At 34.5% G+C, this 11,697-nt stretch overlaps 1 protein-coding gene across 1 annotated transcript in view; it reads right to left on the bottom strand.

Annotated features, from left to right (window-relative positions):
• LOC119836380 (CLIP-associating protein) overlaps positions 1-11,697 on the bottom strand; it is a 45,745-nt gene that overhangs the window by 31,642 nt on the left and 2,406 nt on the right. The window contains exons 2-4 of the mRNA XM_038361684.1: positions 8,355-8,531; positions 4,504-4,692; positions 2,424-2,524 (exon numbers count right to left, since the gene is read on the bottom strand). Coding sequence (XP_038217612.1) covers positions 2,424-2,524; positions 4,504-4,692 — 290 coding nt within the window. The 5' untranslated portion in view covers positions 8,355-8,531. The remainder of the gene's footprint in view (positions 1-2,423; positions 2,525-4,503; positions 4,693-8,354; positions 8,532-11,697) is intronic.

The raw sequence follows: 11,697 nt of genomic DNA, 5'->3' as shown, positions 1-11,697 counted from the left end.
TTATCGTAATTGAAATAATATAAACTATCCTATCTCTCAAGTTGGATCGAACTGCACATGGTGTGCGAATTTTATTATCGGTTAAGTGGTTTAGGAGTCCATTGAGGACAAACATTGTGACACGAGATTTATATATACTAAGATTTGTTTCGGAATAAATAAAATTTTATTTTGTGGTGAGTATCCGGCTAATGGTGTAAAAATTTATTTAAATGGGTCAGCAGTTTTTGTAAACGTTACAAACAAAACACACAAAAGTTTCCTGCTTATAATATTAGCGTAGGCGAATTAATAAACTCAAACCTTAATTCATTCAATTAGAATTCTTATAAAAACACTTATGAATCGTCATAACATAAATTAAAGTGACGAATTCTGGATTTTTCAATAACTTTATTTATAATTTTACTAAGTTTCCTTAAGCTGTGTGTAAATGATTTAATTTTTTAAATTAAATTAATCTACTGATCTTATTTATCTGTGCATTAAACCCTATAGCAGTAACATCTACCGATACCGACCTCGCTGTCCGTTTGTATGTCTGTGCGACCGTATGTCTATCACCAGGCTGTATCTTCTGAACCGTGGTAGTTGGTGAAATATACAGAAATGACGTTACTTCCGTTGTCGCTTTAACGACAAATGATAACAAAGCGAAGCGACGGTTGGCGCGGTTATAAATAGGATGGGTGATCAATTTTTAGCAGTTGCTCTTTGCGTTATACGGAACTATTTTTTGCGCCCGACTCGCACTTGACCGACATTTTATCTACACATAATATGCCAATGGAAAACAATAGCGAATACAATGACTCATTCAACGCCTCATTGGAAATATGACTGCCATTTCCTATTTAAGAATCTTGCATCGTAAAATTGAAATTAAGCGAATCTATGAAGACATCTAATTAGGCCTTATGTAATTACTAGCTGCGCCCCGCGGTTTCACCCGTAAGTAAGTCCGTATCCCGTAGGAATATCGGGATAAAAAGTTGCCTAGATATGTTATTCCAGTTGTCCAGCTGTCTACGTACCAAATTTCATTGCAATCGGTTCAGCAGTTTTTGCGTGAAAGAGCAACAAACACACACACATCCTTACAAACTTTCGGGACAGGATTGATTCCATGTGCTTTTATAAGCTTCACCTGTATGTTTGTATGCAACCGACTCGTTTAGAATCGATTTCGACACACTCCAAACGGACAGATTGAATTCAAACTCTGTACATTTACGAAGGATCGCTGACCATACAATAATTTCATGAGTTTATCCTTATCAGGAGATAAGGATCACCAGGAACAAATAATTTCCTTACGCATACTCTATGTAAGGGCGGGACAATTCAGTTGATACTACAAATCATGAAAGCGTGCTTTTTACACGCTTTTTATTAGCTTCACCTGTATGTTTGTTTGTAACCGACTTCTTTGGGCGCGATTTTGACCCACTTTAAACGGCCAGATTTCGTTCAAACTTTGTAGATTTATTGAGGACCGATGACAATACACTAATTTGATAAAATTATTCCATTTTTCAATTTGCAAAATATGTTCTTTTTAAAGCGTGTTTTTTAGTTTTTTTAAACTATTATATTGATTATTTTAGTATTGTTTATAATCATTTCAATACATTGGTGATGTATGTATATATTAAAAATTGAGATAAGATTACATTACTGAAGTAAATGTATAATTTGCTTAATGTTTTGTAATAATATGTATAGTATTATATTTAAGATAGTATACCAAAAACATCATTAAGATTACAATATCAATACATGGCTTGATATTATGAACATCTTATCTTACTAATATTATAAATGCGAAAGTTTGTAAGGATGTGTGTGTGTGTTTGTTGCTCTGTCACGCAAAAACTACTGAACTGATTGCAATGAAATTTGATACGTAGATAGCTGGACAACTGGAATAACATAAAGGCAACTTTTAATCCCATTATTCCTACGGGATACAGACTTATGCGGGTGAAACCGCAGGGAGCAGCTCGTCTGTTCTCATCAAAAATAAACACCAGTCTGTTACAGAGCTACGCAGTCACAGACTCACATAGATATATTAAAAATCAGAACAAGTGTAATTTAGAAGTACCTTTGCACGTTCGATGTAATCGATTATTATAAAACATTTCGAAAACAAAAAAAAGGCTTATTAAACGATATGAAATCTCTCATTTCCATTCTTTATCAATAATCTAATGTAACACTCACAGTAGACATTACAGATTTGACGGATTTCTAGTCGCCATAAAGCCGCTTTAAATCTTTAATTTCCTTAAACTTATCAATAATATGAAGCAATCATGAGGATACACTTGTACATCTCTATATTAATCGTTAATTTTTAACGGATTTAAACGATGTTCAAAATCCGTTAAAAATAAATCCAACGTCTATTACACATTTACCTGTCAATGATATGGGGCAACACGGTGGGGACGTAATGCGAGAATTCGGGGCCCATCCGCTCGACGAGCGCCCCGAGCACCTCTAAACCATTCTGAGCGACCTGAAATATGTAATATTACACGCTTGTAACAGAATTTTAATATTTGTGCGAGTCGAGCACGCTTCAGCACGAAATTGGCCAGCTCGCATTGTGTAAGATACCACACACCCTCACAGGAGACCGGCGTGAATAAGTAGCATTTAATAGCACGCTAATTAGAAAAATCATTTTACTGTCCGATAGTCCAATTACGGAAGCAGATCATATACTAGGTAGTAAAAAAGTGAATAATCTCCCCCCCCCGTCCCCGGAGAAGGTGTTATCTTTCGGGAAAAACGAAAAACCTACATACACATTCGACAAACACCACAATCTTTTAACAGATCAATTCATTTACCTTCTAGCGTTCACTAACTACATAATATGATGACGTCACATAACACACAACAACTCTCCGAGCGAATTCAGAGACAATGCAGGAATGAAGGAACAAAGGAAGCAAGAAAGGAAAGACTGTGTTTCGTTCGGTGAGTGGGGGAGCCGGAGGCCCATATCCTTTTCCTTCCCCTTCCCAGTCCTTTCCTTTATTCCTCTCGCAAATCCTTTCTTAATCCCTTCCCAATTTAAAGTCGGCAATCCATTTGTAGAGGCGTAAGGTCTGTAATCGACTTTACGTCTCTACAAATGTTCATGGGCGGTGGTAGCGCTTACCATCAGGCGTCCCACCAGCTCCATTGCCGACTGTGACATAAAAAAAAAAAAAAAAAAAAAGGAAGCGTTGCTTATTTACCAATCGTACAAGAAACACTGATCTATCTTGATGTCTCGAGACTCGAGACTCGTGGTATCCGCGAGTTCTGATGAGGTCTTATTTTAGATTTGGCGAATCGGTATCGTAATGCACTCGCTTCATTTCGAATTTAATTTCATATGAAGTTTGTTGCAAAATGTTAAATAATTTGGATGTGATCTTATACCGTTTTAACACGCTTTTATAAGCTTAGATTTTAGGCAAGCAAATTATTTTTATTGTTGTGTCCATAGACATGATGCCGTCTTTTTTTTCTTTTCAGTTATTAGTTTTTTTTTATTTTGTACTATCATTATTCTCATTACGACCGCCTTAGAACCTTAGAAACAAGGAGTGCTGGGTTCGATTCCCGATGGGGTAGCAAAAAAAAAAGGCCACGGTCTGGCAGGACACAGAAGGCCGATCACCTACTTGTCCATAAAGAAAATCGATCAGTGAAACAGATGTATATCATCTGCCCCATACCCCAGTCCCCTACTGGGACTTCACATTTTTAATTCTCGTTACGATTAACTACCGATTCTAAGTAATGTGCTAAGCTTAAAATTGAATATTCTAACGTATATGTACTCAATTTTTTTTTCTGCTGCAAATGTAAGTTGTGAGAAGAAATAAAGTCAATAATAATATTTCAAATCAACATAGTCCACGAATGCTCTTCGACTACAACTAGAATAGGTATATAATTTATATACCGGCAGATGTCTCTCATTACAATAACATTATTAACGAACTTTTATATTTAATTAAATTCCATAAATCATTACCGGCAATAACTAATACATTTTCGGTTCTAACATTTATCAGAATAACGGCGCGCGCGCATTCAAGCGTACACGCGCAGGCCCATTGTGAATTAGACTGTGTATGATGCATGTCATATTCTATTGTTAGCGGCCGCCGAGGAAATAATCATAAGATTCGAGAACTGCTCAATTATAAATTAACTTAAGTATATATTAAATTGCTGGATACATTATCGAGTTTTTAATGTGACATTACTTATTTGTGATTATTAAAAATTGGCTAATAATTGTTCTTAACGATTGCTAATTGGAGCGGTAGGCTACCGACTTCTTTACAAAATCCGCGCTTTTTTTATAAATCTTAGATTACTTAAGTGGGTCTTAGCCTCCAACACCGAGAACCCACCATTTTATTCTACCTAACGCAACCTCACGCCAGTCTTAATAACTCCAGCCTCCCCCCCATTTTCTTCCTCTCTCACCTTAAAATTGCCCCCGTTCAGCCAGGCCACCATGGAGTCGAGCAACGGCGCGGCGATCTCGTGCGTTATCTCCTCCCGGCGCACGAGCGCAACGAGCCGCTCGCCGAGCTGCTGGCGCATGCGCAGGTCCGGCTTGCCGAGCAGCGGCAACGCGTCCTCCAGCGTCGCCGGTTGGGGGTAGTGCGCCATCTGTCGGATGATAGATGATTACAATAATAATAATAAACTTCATTTGAAGAAATGTGGTTTTTAACAAGTTCTTATAGGTAATTTTCGCCACTCTTATTAGCATGCAAATGTGTTTGACACAGCTCCGCATGGATGCACAGATTAGTAGACAATAAACTATGGGTACATAATATATTAATAACAATAAGAAAAATTTTGTTTAATTACATTCATATCGATCGTCATTTATTACTATTATATGTCAATAACTTTTACTATTATCCATAGGTATTATCACATTCAATAATTTCCATTTGTGAATCTATTAACATTATAAAAAAGTAGCTGCGCCCCGCGGTTTCACCCGGTTTCAGTCTGTATCCCGTAAGACTATCGGGATAAAAAGTTACCTATGTGACATTCCAGTTGTCCAGCTATCTATCTACGTACCAAATATCATTGCAATCGGTTCAGTAGTTTTTGCATGAAAGAGTAACAAACATACATACACATACATACATCCTCACAAACTTCGCAAAATAATGTCTAATAAATAAACGGTTTATGGAAATTGCTTCAACACATACAAATGAGGGTGATTAATAAAAAGAAGATGAAAGAAAACAAGAAAGGAAAGAAACATTAGGTTAAAGGCGGGCTTATCGCTTATTATGATCTCTGCAAGGCAACCTTTGGATAGGATTTCGTTTAACTTAACATAGGAGTAAGAGGTTTCCGAATGGATTACGAGCATAAAATGCGATAATAACAAAAATAATTTATTAAAAGCGGGGTAAAATCATAGTTCGATCTAACAAATAGGTCATCCGCTAGCACAGGAGCATAAAACCTCTATCTATAAGAGTTTTGAAAAGCCGCCAGTAGTAGAAAGGGCAATTGGAACAAAAACAATCATCATTTCTCCACATTCGCATAATTCTCTTATGTATTATCATATTTATCAGAGTCTTTTTATCCACTTTTCACAACCAACGCATCGAATTAAACTGTTTTTTATCATAAATTCGGATACCTAAATGATACGTCACCTCGACGCATATTTTTTCGTAAAAAACGTACTTGACACACTGTATCAGCACCCACACACGCTCACCGTATCTGCATTACCCTTACGCACACAACACCATGACTAGAAGTAGGTAGCTTTATTCGCATAATCAAAAAGTTATCACATCCTCGCAAGGTCTCATTGTCTTAACAGCTTCATAATATTTATGATTTTAACTCTTTTCTCTAAAAGATATTGTTTCAGAATGAGGTATCACCTCTCGGTTTAGGTTTAAAAATAATACTATTCATAAACAGTTATTACATTATATTACTGCCAGCTTTTGGCCGCGGCTTCGCACGCATTAAATTCGGGGAAGTTTAATATGTAGATGTTTTTATTATTATATACATACTTACTGCTCCCCTTGGTTTCACCCGCGTAAGTCCGTATCCCGTAGGAATATCGGGATAAAAAGTTACCTATATGTTATTCCAGTTGTTCACCTATCTACGTACCAAATAGCATTGCAATCGGTTGAGTAGGTTTTGCGTGAAAGAACAACAAACACACGCACATCCTTACAAACTTTCGCATCTATAATATTAATAGGAAGGAAGTAGGAAGTAGCATAGGATAGTAGATAGTAGATATAAACCTTCCTCTTGAATCACTCTATCTATACAAAAAACATCCAAATTCGTTGCGTAGTTTTAAAGATTTAAGGATACTTAGGGTCATTGGGACAGAGAAAGCGACTTTGTATTTAGAAATTAAAAACTTTTTAACGGATTTTAAACGCGATTTATTCATTATATTATTAACCCGACGTTTCGAACACTTTACAGCGAGCGTGGTCACGGGGAGACTGAGATGTTATTAATTGTATAATATTAATGTATAATACTCGCTTAAAACCAAACACAAGAAAATACTAAGCGACTTTGTTTTATACTATGTAGCTATCACATACTATGTTCTGCTAGTACCAACTGGTTTTCAGTCCCGACCCTCCGCACATAGCTCGCGGCTTAAGTAACAAAGGTCATGTTATTTTAATTTAAGAGTACGCGTGCCCTTGATTGTCCAAAACTGCACTTAAATTTTCGATGGCATTCATTCCAAATTGTTACGATAATGAGGTCTTTAAGCGTGAGCAGCTTTCGCAAAGGGCATCAGCGTACTGTACGTGTACTTATGAAACACTAACCGTGCCGCGCGGTTTCACCCGCGGACATAAGCAAGTATTTCTATAGCATGTGTTATCATATTGAATAAAATGAATTATTCTGGTATATAAGCTATATCAGTGTCATTTATTATAAATATCAGGTCAGCAATTATAGCATGAACATATAACAAACATACATACATCCACCCATACTCACAAACTTAAGTATTTGTAATTTTATAAGTATAAGACGGGTGATGTTGATCACTTCTCAAGTAAGTAACTAAATCTTATAAAATAAACATTTCACTCTTAACATAATCTACTAGCAGTATGCCCCGGCTTCACCCGTGGTACATATTATATAGACTATAGCCTTCCTCAATATATGGGCTATCTAACACTGAAATAATTTTTCAAATTGGACCAGCAGCAGATTAGCGTGTTCAAACAAACAGACACAAAAACAAACATACAAACTCTTCAGCTTTATAATATTAGCATAGAGGTCTATGTTCTACTATACAGTTAATACCATAATCTAAATCCCTACTGATTTTATAAATGCCAAAGTAGCTCTGTCTATCTGTTTCTTATCCACGCCTAAGATGAATTAATTTGGATGAAATTTGGTACTGTAAAAAATTTACTCTTCAATTGATCAACACAGAAGCTTAAAGGAGCAAAAATTTATTGTGAGCCATATAAACATCCCAATCCATATGTGTTAATATAATAATAATATTTTAGTATTATACATTTGAGGAGGAGTCAAGCATTGCTCTGTCAAGCTTCGACACAAGTTGGGCCCAACTGTCGAAGCCAGCACGAACATAGTTATCACACCCTAATAGAAGATGGGCAAGAAAAATTGGCATGTGAATTCTATTGTGTTTTATCAACCATTCGTCGTCAATTTCCTTACACTCATCGCCTTCTTCTATCACCTATCATCTCCTTTTCTCTCTATCCCCTTCACTTTAAAAAGCAAACATTGCATTGGTCAATAACCTCTGCAAAAGAGATATAAATAGCGCTATATAAATAGATATGCTAATGTAAATAGTAGGTACAAATAGCAAGTTAGAACAAAAAAAAATCTAGGTGTGTTAAACACACTTGGGTATTACAAGAATACATCTTATTTGCGATTGTTTGGAACATGCCTGAATTACCCCACTGAAACCCTAATCACAATGACTCACCAGATTATTGACATACAATAAACAGCTTGATATTTAAAAGAACCAAACCCTAAAATCAGCAAACCAGTTTGCCATAGCAACTCATCACCACATAGAACATATCAAAGTCGCTTCCTGTGTCTGTACCTATGTATGTATGCATGCTTAGATCTTTTAAACTATAGAACAGATTTTGATGGGGATTCAAGGGGAAGGTTTATATGTATAATAGTATCTATCAGACTAATCCAAATTAAATGTTAAAAGCTAGTTTGCTTCCATTATTCAAAAAAATATGTACCAAAAAAAAAAAACTCACCGTAAATCCTTATTGCTCGTTTTTAATATCCAAAACGCCACTTAGCACATCACAAAGTGTCCGAGTCAATGACACTATCATTGCACTTATCCACTGTTAAACTAGCACTGCAGTACACTACACACTGTCACAAGTTTTCGTGAAGGCATACTTTGAACTGTGGGTTTTATCTGTGATCTATAAGTTAGGATTTTGTTAAATGAAATATATTTGGAAATGATTTCTTTAAAGGTGGGTAGCCTGATGATAAGCAGCACTGGCCATGAACATTCGCAGAGATAGTGTCTGTACAAATGATTTGTCAGTTTGTAGGGTAAAGGAATAAAGAATGGATTGGCGATGTAAATCACAATAATATTGTAAGTGTAAAGTTTGTTTTTTTGGATGTTTGTCAGTCAATCACGCTGAAACTATTGAATGGATTATGATGAAATTTGGTATAAGGACAGGGTATGAGCTGACTTGGGTGACAGGATACTTTGTATCCCTATTAAAGGCTCCCTTGGGATTAAACAGGAATCTTGATATCCGGGCGGAGTCGGGACGAGCGTCTAGTATAGTAATAAACTTAGAAAGGTGAGGAAAAATAGAGGCCCCCTCGAGATTGACTTCAATGTGCATATAACAGATTGCAATTTAAAAATATCTAAATTGAACTACGTATTAAATGAATGGTTTTTGTCTCCAAATCTGAACAAATCAGATTTTATGAACGTTGGTAAAAAATAAATTCAAGTATTATCTAATGAAAAAACATTTACGGTAAACATGATTATAAATTACTAGATGCGACCCGCGGTTTCACCGGCGTAAGTCTGTATCCTGTAGGTATAACGGGATAAAAAGTTGCCTATTTGTTATTCCAGTTGTCCAGCTATCTACGTACCAAACTTTATTGCAATCGGTTTAGTAGTTTTTGCGTGAAAAAGTAACAAACATTCTTACATACATATAGGCAATAGGCTTTTTATCCCGATATTCCTACGGGATACAGACTTACGCAGGTGAAACCGCGGGGCGCAGCTAGTTTTTGATATAAATTAAGACATTCGGCAGTTGTACACATCAACTGATACTTGTTTATGAGTCAATAAAAACTAGCAAAACCTTATTCGGATGAGGTAATTTTCTAGACTAGACGACCATTTTATTATCAGCTAAGTCCTATAACCTCTTGTAATGAGGTCATATGCCGTAATTGTGACAATAAGCTTTTAACCAACTTTAACTAAATGAAGGTTCTCAATTGGAAATTAGCATCATATGCATAAAATAGGGATAATTCATTTTTTCTAAATTTATCTACACTGAATTAATAAAAGGAAATTCCTTTATTTTTGTACGTTTGTAACGTTTTTACGCAAAAGCTTTTGGGGACCCATTTAAAAATTATACCCACTGGAAAGCTGTAACTTCAGTGAGTGACGGAGGACATATATGTACCATGGGCGAAGCCAGCGCATACAGCTAGTTGCTATATGAAGGATATAAATCCATTGAATGTCATAGATCATGGCAGTTTTTCTATTATAGATATAGCTATAATATATAACACAGACATGAAATATAAAACACACTGATATTGCTAATTGAATCAGTCATAAATAAAGAAGTTATTGATAACTAGAAAAGTGCATATGTGTCACTTAAAGGTGGACAAAGCTCTTAGAAGACAACAGCGGTTTTTTTTGGCAGTAGTGACAAATTTATCCCTGACCAACTACTTTGCTTTTGACCCTATAAACAAAAATATGTATTATATCAATTCAAAAGAGGCTTATAGAAGGCTTTGTGGATAAAACCCCAGAACCCTAGGCACTGTACCAAGAGAGCCGTAAAGAAAAATTATCAGTTAAAGATGTATACCGTCACACAGGATTGCACTTTTTAAAGAAATTTTACTGTATAAAAAACTGTGTTGAGTTTGTATTATATTTTTTTAGGGTTATATTGTAAATTATATCCAATATATTGAAAGCCATTTACATGTTTTTAATTCAATTGTAATTGTTTCTGAATAATTCATTTACATTAGAATTGTATTTGTATTAAATGAGGTAAATAAAAAACTTTCCAGTGCTTAATAATATTTATGCATATTGCATAGTCTAATGAAATTTAAAATTTGCATTTGATTGTTTGGACACTATTTTTTAAATTAACTTTTTCAATAAATCCTATAAATGATTTTATTTAACGTATAAACTCTTCAAATTAATATAAGTATTTTATCCTCTATATCTATATTTATTAGTTAAAGAAAAAAAATTTTAAAATGCTTTTTTAACCTTAATCTATATGTTTGTTGTTTAACAAGTTATAAAGTTTATTTTCATTGGTGAGAAAAAAATATGAATTCAACCATCTGCATACCTACTTTTACAGTGTTTGATGTTCTTAGTCTTTTAATATCATAAAATGATAAATGACAATTGATGAATGTGTGATAGATTAGCATTTATAATTTATAATTACTTTATTTTTTTTATATAATTAGCATTAATAATTTATATAATACTTCATTTGTATGTGACCAAATTCTTTAGACTTGATTTTGAACCACTTTATATACTTTGTTCAAACTTATCAAGGATCAGTGACAATACAATCATCTCATGAGTTAATCTTGTTATCCTGATTAGGATCACCATTATTTAATCATTTCTTTCCTCATGTACACTGTGTATAAGAGAGTGTGAGAGAGAGAGAGAGAGAGAGAGAGCAAGTGAAAGAATTTAGTTGATTCTTGCATTGAATCACATTTATGTTTTTTAAACTGTATTTATTATGTTTAAAAATATATTATATTTTAGTAGTATTATTCAAATCATGGATTAGAACCAAATGACTACTTATAATAAAGAAAAACATAGTAAATATATCTAAAACTGATGATTCACATCACTTTCCATTTGAGACAATGGTGAGAATTGATTACCCTACATTCTGCATTTTTACCTTCAATTGCTTTCTATGGATAATCTCATAAAACTAAGATAAGTTATAAAATTATCCTTTCCCTATTGATATTTTAAATGCAATCTATCTGTTTGTATCTCACACCCAAACAAGTTAACCGATTTGGATAAAATTTGGGAGAAAGATAGTATCAGTGCTGAGAGAGGACAAAAGATACAGGTGAAGATAAGAAGTTTTATCCTGGGAATCCCAGAAAAACAGAAAATATGTGTCTATATCTATACTTACATTACAAAGCTGAAGGGTGTTTCATAACTTAAATGAGTCTATGACAATGGTTACCCCTTTCTAATATTTTAAGTATCTATAAATATGTTATGATATTCATTATAGGTATCTCAAATCTACATATATAAAAAAAAAA

This window comes from Zerene cesonia, chromosome 24 (genome assembly GCF_012273895.1).
Source record: "Zerene cesonia ecotype Mississippi chromosome 24, Zerene_cesonia_1.1, whole genome shotgun sequence".
Taxonomy (NCBI): Eukaryota; Metazoa; Arthropoda; class Insecta; order Lepidoptera; family Pieridae; genus Zerene; species Zerene cesonia.
The sequence above is the reverse complement of the archived record's forward strand: the minus strand, read 5'-3'. Positions and strand labels throughout refer to the sequence as shown.